The 16,382-nt window shown below is 63.0% G+C and overlaps 1 protein-coding gene across 9 annotated transcripts in view; it reads right to left on the bottom strand.

Annotated features, from left to right (window-relative positions):
• TSNARE1 (t-SNARE domain containing 1) overlaps window positions 1-16,382 on the bottom strand; it is a 155,236-nt gene that overhangs the window by 51,898 nt on the left and 86,956 nt on the right. For 6 of the 9 annotated variants that reach the window (XM_064587804.1, XM_064587803.1, XM_064587801.1 and 3 more), the window contains 5 exons: window positions 7,412-7,484; window positions 5,624-6,079; window positions 4,793-4,887; window positions 1,928-2,010; window positions 610-845 (listed from right to left, as the gene is read on the bottom strand). In XM_064587804.1, coding sequence (XP_064443874.1) covers window positions 610-845; window positions 1,928-2,010; window positions 4,793-4,887; window positions 5,624-6,079; window positions 7,412-7,484 — 943 coding nt within the window. The remainder of the gene's footprint in view (window positions 1-609; window positions 846-1,927; window positions 2,011-4,792; window positions 4,888-5,623; window positions 6,080-7,411; window positions 7,485-16,382) is intronic. The other 3 variants (XM_045895787.3, XM_045895786.3, XM_045895778.3) reach the window with 2 other exon arrangements.

Genomic DNA, 16,382 nt, shown 5'->3' with positions numbered 1-16,382 from the left:
GTAGGGATGTCTAACCCTTCCTCCTGTCAGGGTGTGGGGGGTACACTGGCCAACTTCCCAGGGAAAAACTGGACCCGAAACATGGGGCTGTGCCATGTCCTGTCTTGCTGGACACGTCCCAACATGCTAGTGGAGAGGAGTGGGAGGACATTCCTATGTGGCAGCAACTGTGGGCTTACCTCCTGGGTCTGAGCCTCGCTCACCTCACCTATGGCACAGGAGTTACTGCTTTGCAATGGAAATGGGGTAGTGATAGTGGGCAGGGTCCAATGAGCTCCCTGGGAATGGGACAGGGGAAGGGGTCTGAGCCTGATGAGGTGTCCATGGACACAGGTGGCCACCCATGCAGCCTCCACCTCCTCCTGCTGCTGCTCCTCTTCCTCACTGTCACATCTTCCTTCTGTGCTCCTGGCATCTACCGATCCTTCCGACCTGGTGGCCCTGGATATTCATGGAGGCAGCCGCCCTGCGGACTTGTTGCTTCCCTCTCAAGACGCAGCTGTTGGTGAGGGCGACCGGCAGGCCCCGCCACTTGGAAGAGTTCCCATCAGAGAGGCCCGGCCCTGAGCTTCGGGCAAGTCTGTCTTGCTTGTCATTTGCAAACTGTACCTTCCACTCCGGGAGGACCAAGCTTGGTGGAGAGGTCCCAGGTGGAGGGCCTAGCTGCCCTCAGTGTGCTGTAAGGTGGCAGGGGCCATGGGCCAGGCAGTGAGCACCGAACAGACGTCAGCCTGCCTCTGCTCCCATCCTGCAGACGAGACCTTGGCACAGCCTGTTTCTTCTCCCGGTGCAGCATTCGCCCATTCTCATGTGCAGCTGACCCTCCGTCACCCCGACTTTTCATACTGAGGGCCGTTGATGGAGAAGAGGGAAAGCCAACACAGCTTTGACTTCCCAGGGACCCCAGGGAATGAGGGCATCATCCCCTGGAACGCTCTGCCCTGCTCCTGCCCACCGCAGCCCCCACACAGTGCTCACACTCCTGACCTTGCCTGGGTGGTTCCTCCTTCGGCCTCTGAGCACGCTGTCCTTTCCACCAGGACAACTACTACCTGGCCTTCAAGACAGAGCCTGCGCTCTCCCAGGAAACTCTCCCTGCCCCACCTCTCACTGGACCGGACCGTCCATCCCACCCTCCCCCTGGGATGCCCACTCATGGAGAGACAGGCTCTACAGTGTCCATCTCTGTGTGTCAGAGCCCGGCACGGAGCAGAGGGCTGGTGAGTGAGTGAGGAGTGAGTGGAGGATGGCTGCCCAGCCCTCCCTCCCAGCTGGAGCTGGCCTGATCAGGTGCTCACGTGGCGGCGGTGGCGGCGGGTTAGCACGGAGGCCCAGCCGTCAGTTCCCAGGGCTGCTCTAAGCCCCATCACAAGCAAATAAAGGCCTGATATCTGCTCTCACTCCCTGAGCCAGCCAACTTGTCCCAAGCCAAGTTCCGATGGTTCCAAGAGGAAGGGCCCACCCCAGCCTCCAGACCAGAGCCAGGCCAGAGGCAGCCCTGAGCCACACAGGTGCTTGGGCAGCTGATGCAGGAGTAGGAGGGTCAGAGGAAGGGGACAACACCACCAGACCCAGCTTGCCCTTCCGGGCAAAAGAGAAGCCACAGAGCTTTCTGGAAAGGCAGGCTGGTGAATGCGCTCCCGGGCAACCACGGCAGTGAGATGCCCCACGTGGTCCTGCTCACACTCATGACCCGTTCCGTGCCCTCCAGCCTCAGCAGGGGTGCAGACAGCAGGTGGCGGTGCACAGCACCCTGGGTGCAGACCCCGCAGTCCTCTCTCTCCCCTCCCCTGCACCAGTTCCCCTCGACTCAGAGAAAATCCTGTGGGCGGGCCCCTCCCCAAGTACTGGGCAGGGCCTAGGCCTCCCAGGGAGACAGGACGGGGGGGCCGCGGGCCAGCCGTGCTGTCCCCTCATACTGACTTACTTGGTGCCGGCTGGCTCCAGCCAGGAGCTCGCTGGCCGCCTCTGTGTGCGAGGACGCAGCCTCAAGGCTGGCTTCAATACTATCTGCAAATCAAGACAACAGAAGGCATTACAGAGTGTGACCCTGAGGATACCCCAAGGGCGAGCCCCGGGGAGCCCAGGCCCAGAGGTGTGGGGGTAGATGGCCGCTGCCCCCCCAGTGGTCACTAAGACCCCATGCTGGCTTCACTGGAAGCCAGGTGAGGAGTCCAGCCTCCAGAGAGGCAGAGGCTGCAGGGATGGGGCGCTGGGCCACGTGGCTGGCGTGGGCCCTGGTCACCGAGCCATCAGGAGGTGCCCCTGGGGGCAAGGACAGCCCACTCAGGAAAGGGCCGAGGCCAGCCCGGAAAGAGGCCTGGCCCTGTTACCTCTCTGCACCCTTGGGCAGTCCTCCTGCTCCTGACCATGGCCCCTGCCTCGAAGAAAGGGACAGAGGCCGTCTCTGCAGGTCCCATGGAGCCACTAGAAGGACCATCCTGCCTGGGGCTGTGGTTGGGCGGCAGCGCACGCTGGCCCGTGGTCTCCAGACAGTGGCCGACCGGCTCAGGCTTCCATGTGGGGTCTCAGGCACGGGCCTGGTGGGGGTGTCAACGGAGCCCTGACCAGTGCCACCAGCAGCACAGCTGGGCCACCCTCATGAGGCCCAGAGCATCCCCAGGAAACCAGAGCATTCCACTCCACGATGCCGGCAGTAAAAAGGCCGCCTTGTGAAAACGTGCCAGACCCACTCAGAACTCAAGGCTAGGCTGCGGGACACACAGAGCGATGGTGAGTTAAGACTGTGACCTTCACCCGCAGTAGGAACTGGGTTTGAATCCAGGTGAAGCACACGTCTACACTGTGTCCTCTTCTACCGCCAGGGATCCTGGTAGCGCTAGATGGAGCAAGCCTGTGGCCACAGCAAGAGGCGCTCTCCCCGACGGCCAGCGGCCGATACTGCCAGCTACTGCGAACACACAGCTCCTGCTTCAAGCGCAAGGAGACAGGACCCCAAACTCACAGGACTTCGGAGGCAGAAATAGTTCAATTCAAAGCCTTCATCTCCCCTGGAGCACGAGACGCCGGGGTGCCCCGGAGCGGAGCGGAGCGGCAGGCCCAAGGCCCGCGGCAGAGAAGGCCCAGATGAACGCAGGCACCACCGGCGCACGGCGTGCCCCCTGCCCAGCGGATTGCTCTGAGGGGCTGTCTTCTCTGGGGCTCCCTCCCCCGCACCCAAAGCCCAGCCCCTCCATGCGGAGCCCCACTGGAAGCAGAGGAAGGAGGGCTTCACCCCTTCTCAAGCTGGGGCACCCCTGCTTCTCCCCCATGTGCAGCGCTGACCCCCCAGTGTCCACCCAGGTCCCTGCTCAGGTGCCAGGGAGCCACGTCGCACCCCCAGGCCGTGGGCGGCAGCAGCCCCACCCTGCTCCCGCGGAGGGAAGAGCGGACGCACAGGGCAGGAGCAGCGGCTCCCACGCGTGGGAAGATGGCAGGGTCTGGGCCAGTGCCGGGCGCTGGGGGCCACGCTCCTAGCTGGGTCCTGCCTCCGTCCAGCAACCGCACAGAGCCCGGGCTTTGCCGGCACTCTGCTCTCAGGCTCTGACAAAGCCCGAGTCTGGCCTGCACCGAGCACAGGCCCTGGCGACGCAAGCGATCCCACAGCCGAAGGCCACCTCAGACCAAGAATGAACATGCTCGGCCTGCAGAGCGCCCCCCAGATCAGACCCAATTCTGCCTTGGGCCACGGTACAAGCAGACCTGCCCCCCAGACCCAGCTCCCTCCCCGAGGGGCTGCCCGGCGGGCAGGCGGCAACCCACCACCCGGCCTGCACACCCCGATGCTTCGTAGGCCCTGAACCACCTCTGCTTCGTCTCGAAGACCCCGAGTTGGTCAGGGGCAAATCTGCAGGTGCCCTCCACTCACCCCCAGGCCCCGCACAGGGGCTGCTCAGCGGGAGCTTGTCCTGCAGGGCCTCTGCTCCAGCGACTATGGGGCACCCAGACTCCGGGCCAGGCCTTGGGGGGCCGAAGAGAACCCCCTTCAGCACCACTCCCCAAACACTCACAGGCAGCAGGGGGGTGCACCTCAAGGCACAGCCAGAGAACTGCCTACTCAGCCCCCCATGGAGGCCCCAAACTCTACCAACTGGCCATCCTCAGCCCCTGTGGCCGGGAGAGGCCCCTGCAGGCCTGACCCTGCCCAGGCGCCAGGCGAGCGTTGACCGGGACGGAGGAACTGGTGGGACCTGGGGCAGTAGTCTCTGCCACCCACCCCCCACTCCCCACCCCGAATCAGGTTTTGTAGCCGCCTCCCTGACCCATAGCTCAGCCCTGTCAGGCAGGTCCGGCCCCAGGCCACTCCCTCTCACTCGTCACTCAGTGACAATCAGCACAGTCCCGGGACGGACACTCCCAGGAGGAGCTCACAGCACTAAGGAACCAGTCAGTTGGCTGCCTTGACGGAGGCAAGCCCAGGGGCTGCAGGGTCTAGGGAAGAGGGTGCCTGGCCCAGCAGGGCAGGCAGGGACGTCTGTGCTGGACTAGACCCCTCCATAAGCCAAGCACCAGTGACCTTCAGGAGCAACACAGCCACCAAATTCCTGCCCGGCTCCAGGGCTAGGGACTCGTGGGGTGGGCCTGGTGGGGGTGTCAGCCCTGCAGCGCCCCAAAACGGGGTCTGGCCCTGCCTGTAGGAGACTGTGGCGGCCTCCCCTGGCCTGCCAGGCTGGCCCTGTCCTGCACCGTCTCCCAGGCCCATGACCAAGGCCAGCCCCCAGGGAACGGCGCGTCTGCACACATCTTCCGCTGGGCCCACTAGACGCTGTGCTGTAGCCATCCGCTGGGGCACCTGTGTGCAGGCTGGGTCCTGTGGTCCACGCTGTGGCCTTCGAGAGAGAGCTGGTCCTGCTCCAGGCTTCATCCCCAAGGGGCTTCCAGCAGCTCCTCAGGAAGCAAAGAGTCCATGTTGGCCGAGAGGAAGGGTGCGGCCGCTGCGGCAGACTGACCAGGACATTCAGAGGTGTCTTGAGGAAGAGGAGCGGCAGGAGGAGGTGCAGAAGGAGGTGGCACCAGGAGTCCAGGCCAGCACCACCCTGGAGGCCAGAGGTGGCTGTGTGCAGCGGGAAGACCCCACCAAGCACCCCATGCCTTCCTCACCAGACACAGAAACTTCCAGATAAGGAGGCCTATAGGTGGGCGCATGGGCTCAGAGTGGGGGGTCAGTGTGCCCTGGGAAGCTGAGAACCGCTGGACACTGCCCTGGTCTACTCTGGGGGCTGAGTGACCCCAGGGAAAAGGGCCCCCATAACGAGAGCACAGGAAGGGGTCAGGGTGGTCCCCCTCCCCCACACCAGGAGAGTGGCACCAGGTGGGGACAGGGAGGGGAGCATGGCCCCTTGTCCTCTGCCCCCTCAGCCTCTGGAGGCCCTTGGCTGTGCTACGTCATTGTGGGGGGACCCCCAGAAGGGCTCCCAGCTTGGGGCCAGGATGAGACTGACTCTGAGCCCCAGCTCCTCTGTTGCCTCGGTGGGTGGGCCCCTCGCGGACCCCAGGCTCCGTTTCCCATCTACACGTGGGTGTTGGTCAGACCCACAGGCCCCCAGCCCTCCCCGAGGGTCCTGCTCCCTGGGGCCCTTCACTGGAACCCCAGCACAGAGGCAGGCCTAGGGGGCTCACTTACTTGGCAGGGGCTCGGCGGCCTGGCCCTCGCCTAGGGGGGCTGGGGCTGAGAAGGTCTCGGCCACCATGCGCTCGACAGGGGTAAGGATGAGGCCGGGGGCCCGCGGGCGCTCCGCCAGTTTCTTGCGCACCGCCCCTCGCAGGTCCCTCCACTTGTGCTTGAGGTCGCCCAGGTCCCTCCGGCAGTAGCCCAGCGCATTCACCGCCTGCAGGATCTTGCTCCACACGCGGTGTTTCCGGGAGGGCGTGCCCCGCAGCGCCCCGAACAGCAGCGGGTGGTGGCGTGCCACCCTCTGCACCAGCACCTCCGTCTCCTGGGGGCTGAAGTTGGGCTTGCGCGTCTTGGTGCGGGAGTGGAGGCCCCGCCGCAGGGGCGCACAGCCCAGCCCGGGCAGCAGGGCCGCCACGGCTGGCTCTGGGCTGGAGCTCTGCCGGGACGTGTTGCTGCTGCCGGACCCTGGAAAGGCACCAGAGGCTGAGGGAGCAGGCAGAGGCCCGCGGCCAGCTGGGGAGCAGACGGGCTGGGCCGGGCCGGGCCCAGCCGAGCACCGCCAGGCTCACAGCCTCCATGGTCCCCGCAGAGGGGCACACGGGCCCCTGCCCATCATCCATCACGGTTGGATCACCCACAGCGGCACACCGTGGGGCCCTGCGGTCTCAGCTGCTCTCGGCCCCAGGTGTCCCACTCCGGGTGCCCCAGGGTCCCCATGCCCTGACCACGGTGGCCACGAGTCAGCCCTTGCCTGCCCCTCTTCCCCCTGCACCTGGAGATGGCCCCTCCCCATCAGTCTGTCACTGGGACTGAGTGACCATCTGGGTGACATCTGGAGTGGACAAAACACTCTGCACACCCCGGCCGGAGACAGCCAGCCAGAGGTGGGAATGGCTGCGGCAGCCATGCTGAGGCCGACAGGGGCGCGGGGCAGGAGGACGTGCAGCCCAGGCAGGCAGGGGCCTGTGGAGACCAGCGCGAGGCATGCTGGGGCAGCCCACTGCACAGCCTCTGAGCACAGCCCTGCACGCAGCCCAGGCTCTGAGAGAGGGCGAAAGGCGAGTGTGCTGGACAGCAGCCCCGGGGTCCCTTCCTCTCCTGGGGGTGCAACACAGCCAGGGGGACAGCCAGGCTGCCCCGTGGGGAGCAGGACACACACGGACCTCAGAACCTTGGAACGGGGAGGGGGGCAGAGGCTGGCTGGGAGCTAACTGTGCTGGCCAGTGGCTCTGGTGCCAGGAGTCAGCCCCACGCTTCTGCACCAGAGAACCATGGTTCCTACACCGCCCACTCAGGGCTCCCAGGCCCTCGGGACAGCAGCAGAAGAACCATGTGGCCACCTGAGGTGGAGAGACCAGGCTGGGTGGGGCTGAGGTCTCACGTGGAGGGAACACAGAAACCAGGGACAGGGAACCGCTCCAGGTGGCTCTGGGCTCCACATGTCCAGCCCTCTCTGCTGGGGCACCCACTGCAGCCTTGACCCCTCCCCCACCCAGGACAGTTTGTCCTCACCCTGGGGAGTCCTCTGATGGGACGAAGGCCCAGGGTGGGAGGCATGGAGGCCCAGACTCTTCAATGAGCAGAATGGGTGGGCCACCCTCTTGCATGAGCTTTCCCAACTCTGGCCTTCCTGAGGGGCTGGGGAGACCTGGGGACATAGAGTGGAGGGGCAGCAGAGGCTCAGACCTCCAGAACCACCCTGGCTCTCGTTCATCTAGGAGGCAGCCCTGCCTACACCTGGGGGAAAGGGCATGTGGTTGTGGGGCAGGTGGTTCAGAGGGTAGCACAGATACCCACCGATGGCATCCCCTTGCTCTGACACCATGGAGGCCAAGTCCTTGATGATCTGATTGACATCCAACAAGTCACTCTGTGGAAACAAGAAGATGGCCATTAGGTGCGGTGGTCAAGGGCACAGCCATCAGGGAGTGCTAAGTGAAAGCCAAGAACCAGGAACAAGCCTGGGTCATGCCCCCACCAAGTCAGAGACAGGGCTGGGATCTGAACATTCTTACCTGATCCCAAGGCCAAACCCCAAGCTCCCTGGGTAGCCCAGGGCTGTAAGCATCCTCACTGGGTACAGGGGACCCAAGGCTAGCCCTGGAGGGCCACAATCAAATGCAGGGCAGTGTTGCCAACACTGTCTGCACCTCCCACAGGCCTGTTGGTCCTGTAGACACCTCATTCCCCATACTTGCTTTGGGGCTCCTTGACTGAAAGGTGGTATCTTTCCCTCTCTGTACACCCAGCTCCTGGCACAAGCTAGCACACAGGTGCTGCTCAATAAATCCTGAGGGAGTGGGGTGGATGGACAGATGGTTGGACGGATGGTGGGTGGGTGGATGGGTGGATGGGTAGATGGTGGACGGGATGAGGGGTGGATGTATAGGTAGATGAATGGATGAATGGATAGGTAGATGAAAGGACAGTGGATGGGTGAATGGATGGATGGGTGGATATATGGTGGATGGGTGGATGGATGGTAGATGGGTGGACAGGTGGATGAATTGATGGATGGTCGGGTGGATGGATGGACAGGAAGATGAATGGATGGATAGATGGGTGGATAGATGGTGGATGGATGGATGGTGGACGGGTGGATGGATGGGTGGGTGGGTGGATGAATGGATGGATGGATGGGTAGATGGGTAGATACATGGATGGATGGATGGATGGTGGATGGATAGATAATGGATAGGTGGTGAATGGTGGATAGATAGATAAATAGTGGATGGATGAGTGAACGGGTGGGTGGGTGGGTGGGTGGGTGGATGGATGGATGGATGGATGGGTAGATGGGTAGATGGTGGATGGATGCCAGTCCCACTGCCATGGAAAGACTGAGTGGCTTCATGAAGCTAGTGAACAGGGTAAGGAATAGATATTTGGACCAAGAGAATTTGGGGTATCCCATTTAAGCATATCTTGCATCCTCCATGTTGTTCAAATGTCTTATCTCCATTTGCCAGCAAAGCAGCAGTGATGCTTGTGAGGGACGTGGCCATATTCTTCACAGGCCACACGCCTGGAGCAATGCTGGGGGCACGTCACACAGCACCGTCATACTTGGCAGCAGCCCTGAGGCCAGGTCACAACACCCACCTGACAGTAAAGGTTGTGGACACTCGAGGGGGTCCATGACCCCCAAGGCCTCCCAGAGAGGGAGGGTGGGACTGACACCTGTGCCCACTGGCTCCAAGGCCACCCTTTTCTTTAATGCCACTTTGCAGGAGACAGCTCCTCCACTGGCCAGCCAGGTGACCCTGGGCAAGACCATTCACCTTGGGGACAGATTTCCTCATCTATCACATGAGCAAAACCAAAGCTTCCTCCCTGGGTGCCTGGCACGTGGGTTGATTCCTTCATGCCAGTGAGGGAGGGTGTGGAGGGGCGGGGGTGTGAACCCCACCCCAGGCCCTCCCGCTCTGCAGCTCATTCTGGAACCTGGATCGATTTCCACAAGGGTCATTTCACCCACTGCAAAATATTACACGGAAATTCATTTTCTTTTTAGGAGTGTTCTGGGAAACGAAGCAATTAGCATGATCTTAAACCTACGTGTACTATCAGTTGCAATTCAATTATGGGCTTAACCACGGTGCAGGGCAGACGGCCACTCTGCAGAAACAGGGCCCGTGGCTGGGAAGGTGGCGGCCCACAGGCCAGCCTGTGGGTCTCGTTTCTGGAGGACGGCAGCAGATGGGTGGGTGCTGGGTGGCCCTGGGCCTGGGCCCATTTCTGGGATCCCCGTCACCACAGCTTCCGGGTGAGGCCACCGGCTGGGGAGGCCAAGCCTAGGCTCCACCCTAAAGTTGAGATGTCAAGGTCACGAGATAAAGGCTGCAGGCTCAGCAGAGCCTCAGTCACACTACCTCCCTGCCCAGATTTCCAGGTTTCTGCTCCAACCCTGTCAGAGGCTGGGCAGGGGACAGCCATGCCCAACCTCCAGCTTGGTCACCGAGGCCTCTCACAGGAGGCTCATCTGGGGGCCCTGAGCCTGGTCCTGGGTGCACCTGGACTCTGGGACTCTTAGGAGCCTTTCTAAGGTGACTCAGTCTCCCCATGCTATATGTGAGCACACCTACCAGTACCCCCACTTTGCAGACAGGGAAACCAAGTCACCGAGAGGTTAAGGGTCTCTCCCAAGGGTATGTGACTGACCAATGCTGGAGCCAGCAATCACAGCCGAGTTTGGGCTGGCCTACCCCGGGTCACTACCCAGCCAGGCCTCACCACTGCAGGGCACCCCGGCAGTCACGACACCCGGGCGTCAGTACATGGGGGGTCACCCGGCACAGCTGCCCACACCGGCAGGACTCATGGGCATGCACTCTGTCTCTTCCCACGGGCAGGGCGGCTGGGGGCCACGGCTGGCCTAGGGGCACAGCCACACTCAGCAAAGGACCGGGCAAGGAGGGGTGTTGTGGAGCAGGGGACCCGAGCCCAGTACCCTCCCAGGGGCCTGGGACTCTCAGGCCACCTGCCAGCGGAGGGGCAGCCACCATACTCCGTGGCGGCTGAGCTGGCTCATCCCGGTCTGGCATAGCACTGACCCCAATGACCTGGGACAGCCAGGACAGAACACGGTGTCCCCAGTCTGGCTCACGTTCTGGACTTTGGGGAGGCCTCCCTGAAAGATGCAGCGGCCAAGGCAGTTTTCCAGCTTGCTGCCAATACATGGTGCCATTGCTGCCAGCCGGCTTTACAAACATTCCCCGCCAGGGCCTGACCCCCACCCCCCACCCCCCCACCCCCACCCCGGCAGGAGGTTTCTGCAGGAAGCAGTCCTCAAAACACCGCCAGGAGCCGGTGACAGCCCACACATGGGGCCCTGCCCAGAGTGGGACAGATGGAGCCAGGTGGGCCGCGCCCCGGACTTCCTGTCCACACCCGGCTGGCCCGGCAGGCCCCCTAGAGTGGGAACCACCTGGCCGGCTGGCGTGAGCGGAGATGCGCAGACGTCCACTTGGGCTCCGACTCCCAGAGCCCTCAGTGCGCCGGAAGCAGCACTGCAGAGGAAGGGAGGCTTACGCAGGGTGACCCACCCTGGACCATGCTTCAGGGGCACCCACATCTCAGGGCTGCGCACCGGGAGCTTCCCACTCCCTGGGCTCCTGGCGGTCCAGGTCACCTGTCACACACACCCTTCTTTATTCCAGGCCTCCCTCTTTTCAAAATGCCCGACGCGCAGACCCCTGATCTTTGCCAGCCTCCGGGCTGATTGATGCTGCAGGAGTCCCCAGCAGACCGCCCTGAGGCCCTGCTTCACCCCCAAGATCCATGACCCATGACCCTCTCAGTCAGCGACACATAAACGCCATTTGTCTTCAACAGAAGCTCAGGCTGGACCCCTGGAAACAGTTTCAAAACTAAGAACCATCCCCCCCCTTTGGTGTTCTGGAAAATGCTTTCTGCAGAGAACCCCCTCTCCATGGGACTCTTCCCCCATGTGTGATGGACGCAAGGGCACCCCGTTGTTTACCCAGGACAAGAGCCCCTCACTCCCGCTCTGTGCCTCCTACAAGGTGAGCAGAATGCTCATCCCCCTGACCTGTCAGGACGAAAGGCCTGGTAAACCACTTGGAGCTCAGTTCCTCTCCTCCCCAGGCCTGGACACCCCCTGACCCAGAGAGCTGTCACCCAGCCCTCACCCCTATGCAAGAGGACCCCTGTTTCCCAGCTCTTGGGGTGCTTGCACACCCTACCTTCCCAGCATTCTCCGTTTTGTAAGACATCCCCCATCATTTTGAATAAAGACTCTCCTTGCTCTAAACAGTTAAGCCGTGTTGGGGAGGAACGAAGGATGAGAGGGTGTCCCAAGGCCCCGCATGCTTCAGCTGGTCTCTGCCAGGTCCGAGGGCTGCAAGACTGTGGGCGGGAGGACAGGGATGCCACAAGGGGGCACACGTGAGGGACCACCCTCGGGAGGGAAGCAGACTACGGGGAGGGGCTGGTGAGCTTGGGGCTGCAGACCCCGTCCAGACCCCCAGGCAGTAGCCTCCCGCAAGTCCCTGCCCACAGCCCTGGCCCTCTGTGCCAGGGAGGAGCAGGGAGGTGGTGCTCCTTGGACAGGTCTTCACCCCGCTGTGCCTGGCTCTCGGGCAAGACAGCTCCCAGGCCCTGGGACCTCCTGGGGGTGAGGGGTTTGTGTCTCATTCACCCCAGCATCCAATGGCCGTCTGCAGAATGGATGGGGCAACGAGACTAGGCCGGCTCTGGGGACAGAGCTGCCATTTTGCCAGGAGAGGGAGGGCCCAAGAGAAGAGGTGTGGACGGACAGCCTCAGCAGCAGGCAGCATGCAAAACGGGAACATCTCGGTGCAGGCCACTGGCAGGGACAGTGTCCCTCTAGTCACTGTGCCTGGACACCTGGGCATGCCTCGGCTCCGGGAGGAGGATGCCAAAGGCAGGTGGGGCCCAACTCCCGGGCACGCCTGGGGGATACACCAGAGACGTGGGGCCCACCAGGAGCCTGGGTGGGAGCCACGTTCCGGCAGAAGCCCGGTCCTTGGTCCTGGAGGGGAGGGCTCGGAGCCAGGCTGGTCACGGGCCTGAAGGAAGGTGGGCCTGCACTGGGTGCCCAGAAGCCCCCCAGAGCTGCCCCAAGACGGCACCCTCCAGGGATGGCAGGCAGCACCAGCTGTGGTACCGGAAAGCGGGAGAGTGGGCGGCAGAGAGAGACTCAAAACACCTTCACTTAGTAAATAAATGTTTAAATCATGCAATTATTTTCCTGATGGCTTCTAAAACTAGCAATCGTTAAAAGCTCTCACAGAATCTTCGTTCTCCTCGACGGGCACCACGGAGTAACAACCTTACACGGGACACAGTAACACCCCGATGGGTATGCGTGTGTGTGCGCGCATGCACCTGTGTGTTCCCTTCACTTCCAGGACCGAAAAGAAAGAAAACACCATGGCACTTTTTCTATTACACAAGCTCTTCTTATAATTAGGATCTTGGCAACCATCCACCCGTAACACGACTGTTCCAGTTAATGGAACGCCAAATTTCACGGATTTATTCACTTATTTATCGTCATCGGCCACATCAACCCCCACCGCCCGCATTCTGGCTGCACGGCGCCGGCCTCAGGGAGGGTAGCTGGGCCCCGGGGGCTCTGCCTGGCCTGGAGGCCCCTCCTGCCCCTCCTCATCCCCAGCCTCCTCCCTCCTGGGCCTGCCAAGCACCTAATGCGCTGGGTCAAGCGACCCCCACTCCGGACCGGAGCACGGAGCGCCACCCTCCCAGGGGAGATCAGGTGAGGTGGGCTGCCCGGGCTGGGAGTGGACACACGACTCGGGCCCCAGCTCTGTCAGCCAGACCAGTGCCTGGCAAGCCTGCTACCTGCTGGCAATGGCTAGAAGCACGTGTCCGTCTCATTCAACCTCCCCGGCCCCGGGCAGGCAAGGCACTGGCCCGCCCTCCAGGCAGGAAGAGCCAGCCTCAAGCAGGACTCGGTAAAGGGCCGAGGGTAGGCAGAGCTGGGCCCCGCGGGCCAGCTCCTTCCACGCCCAGCTCCTGGACTCTGCATACCTGGTGACCGCTTGCACCCTTCCCCCACCTCCACCCCCCGGGGGGAGAGGCTGACGGAGAGGCAGGGGTCAGACACTGTCGCCCGCCGGCAGAGCCCAGTTCCTGAGTCAGGCAGCCTGGACTCACGTCCCCGCTCTGCCACACACGAGCTGCACGGCTGGGCCAAGTGGCGTGGCTTCTCTGAGCCTCCGCATCGTCTCGGATAAAATTGGAACACAGGAGTGCTCACTCTCGCAGAGCTTTTGTGAGGGCTGATAAAACGATGCATATAAATACAGGCAACAGAGCTCTCTGATTAAGTCACAGATCTGCTATAGAGTCCCCGCACGTAAAACTTATTCATCCCTCCACCCACCACCCATCCGGCTGGCCGGCCGGCCCCCGCGCATCCACCTACGCACCATGCATCCCTCCGTCCCCCATCCATCCACTCATCTGTCCTCCCCTCCATCCGTCTCCCAACCACCCGTCCCTCATCCTTCCATCCAGCCATGTGTTTGTGCAAACGACAGTCATCGATCGTCCAGATCGTGTCGTGTGTCCTCTGTGGTGTAGGAACACCGCAACGACCACAACAGACAAGAGTCCCTGCCTCCGTGGGCTCCGTTCTCGCGAAAAGAAAAATCACAAGATCATCCATGACACGGTATGTTCGACAACGCAGAGGAGAAACTGGAATTTTAGACGGGCAACACCTGCGTCAAGACCTGAAGGTACAAAGCGGAAGGCAGTTGCTCGAGCGTCTGGAGGAAGAGGGTCCAGGCAGGAAGGCACCAGCGTGTTCAAAGAACCAGGACACCTGGCGGAAAGGGACCGAGGGAAGCGTGTGCCCCACGGAATGGTGCCGGGGGGCCTGGGAACCACCCCAACACACCGGCTGTGCTATTCCTAACAAGGCAGCCCGGCACGCCTCCACCTCCGTGACTGCCTTAACCAACGGGGCCGAGGCGAGGCCGCGGGGCTTCCAAGGCTGCGTCACAAAAGCACGCTGGATCCTCCACGTGAAGAAGCTGGGAAGAGCCTAGCACCGGGAGACAGGAGAGTCTTCCTTCCCCGAGAGAAGACCGGCCCTGGGAAGGGTCCCTCGCCGTTACTGTGTTGGCACCCGGGCTCTCGGCCGACCTCAGCGCCCTGGTGACAGCAGGGTCTCCCGCTGGGGTGAACCCCTAGTCAGCAGTAGCCCACACCGGGCCTGGCAAGGTGTGAACTGGGGCTGTGAACTGGGGCATGGGCCTCGAGGAGCCCCCAGGGAGGGGTGAGGCAGGGGCTGCGGGGGCTGCTGTGAGCTATGCCCTGCCCCACCCACACCCACCAGGTCTGGCTCTGCCCAGGTGAGGCCCCTGCCAGGCAGTCCATCTCTGCAGCATACCGTCACCTGCAGGCTGACAAAGATTTTCGTGTTCCCTCAACCCTTTCAACATGGTCCTGCCTTACAGATAAACAGACTGAAGCTTCCAGAAGGAACCCCTCGGGGTTCCCACGGCCAGGCAGTGGCATGGCTGGGGCTGGGACCCTGGGCCAGACCTCCACTTCCCCTCTGCAATCACGAGCTGCCCGAAGCCAGCTAGCCCCTCCCCACAAGGGACAAGGAAGCTCCCGCTGCATCCACAGCGGCCCCTCCAGACTCCGCAGTGAGAACTGCCCTTCCTGCTGGAACCGGCTGGCTGCCCAGGTGGTGACAGGCCACACTGGACCACGGGCGGTCTTGGCCGCAGCTGTGAGGACAACGGACAAGCCACCTTCCTGGGGCAGCCTCATTCCCAGGAGAAAGAAGTGAGGGGTCTCCTTGCCCGCACCTTGGAGCATGAGGCCCTAGACACATACCTTCCACTCCTCTGGGAGGTGGGCACCTCCAGGACAGGGGACTCAGCTGAGAGCTCCAGGGGCAGCTTCCCACAGCCCACTACCTGAGGGTCCCCATTTCTGACAGCCCCACAGGACTAGGAAATGGGCTCAGAGAGGGGATCTGAGGCCGGAAGGGACGTGAGAGGCTGCGGCCCGGAGGGCTGGCTCTGCCCAGACTGGCCATGGCCTTGCTGTGCGTGCTCCGCTGTGGCGGGCACAGGACGAGGGTACACGACCGGTGGGAATGTGAAGTGGGGACTGCGCCCCGCAGGCCAGACTCCCGGGAGGCAGGGGCGAGGCCACAGAGAAGGAGAGGCTGGTCGGCCGTGCAGGCACAGCTGTGGTGGACAGACAGACCACCGAGGGACAGCACACAGGCCTGGGGACAGAGCTGCCCACCGCCCGGCCACCTGCCAGCCCACACCTGGACGCAGCTCAAGCGGGTGCCTCAGCCGTCGGGCTTCCTCCCGCCCACGCCCAGTTAGAGTCCTAGCTCCCAGCAGGACAGAAACGGCCCTTCCCGCTTTATAGACAGGGCTGCAGGCCAGGAGGCTGCCAGCCATCCACACCCAGCCCCTGGGGGCCCTGGGAGGTGTGGGGTCACCCAGGTCATGGCCCACCGAGGACCAGTGTCAGGTGGTCAGTGTCAGCTGCCTCCAAATCAGAGGCAAGGAGAAGGAGCCCAGAGAGGCCAAGAGCTAGCTTGGTGGAAGGGGGCCATAACTCACGCTTCCTCCGCTCCCTGTCGGAGGGGCCCATCCTCTGGCTCCTGCATGCATGCTGTTCACCCTGGCCGGGCCCTCTGGATGCACCTTGCCCAGGAAGAGCGAGGGCTCAGGCCACATGGGCCCCAGCAGTGTGGCCTCTCCATCAGGAAGGGGGTGACGGTGTCCTGACAGCCTGTGCCTGGGACCAGCGTGCCTGGCCTGGCCCCCTCCGCAGGTGCACGTCCCACTGGCAGGGGCTGTGCAGAGCCCACAGGCCGAGCATGGCCCTCCCCGGGGCGGTGAGCAGCTACCAAAGCAGCCAGGCACAGCCCTCCGTGGCCGGGTGTCCCCAGAGCTCCACCTGCACACAGTGCTTTCCCTCTCTAGTCTTCCCACGGAAACAAAGAAGAGGCCCTCGTGCTTCGCGAGGCCACCAGCCCGGCCTGCAGGTTATGTGGGAGCCTGTCTGGGGCAGGGGTGTCAGGCCAGCCGCACCGCATGGCCCTGCGGCCCTCCTTCCCACACTCCACACGTGTGGGCAGCCCTGATGGGAGCGGGCCAGCACTGCCCCAGGCCCACCGCTAGTACTCGGTGATGGGAGGGTGGAGCATCGTCGGGGCGCAGGAGGCCGGAAGTCAGGAGGAGGACCCCAGAGTCTAGGCCTGGAGCGGCTGTGCTGA

Source organism: Mirounga angustirostris, unplaced genomic scaffold (genome assembly GCF_029215605.1).
Source record: "Mirounga angustirostris isolate CCGP_5_RB_7025 unplaced genomic scaffold, mMirAng1.0.hap1 SCAF_4, whole genome shotgun sequence".
Classification (NCBI taxonomy): domain Eukaryota; kingdom Metazoa; phylum Chordata; class Mammalia; order Carnivora; family Phocidae; genus Mirounga; species Mirounga angustirostris.
This window is presented reverse-complemented; position numbering and strand designations above follow the sequence as displayed.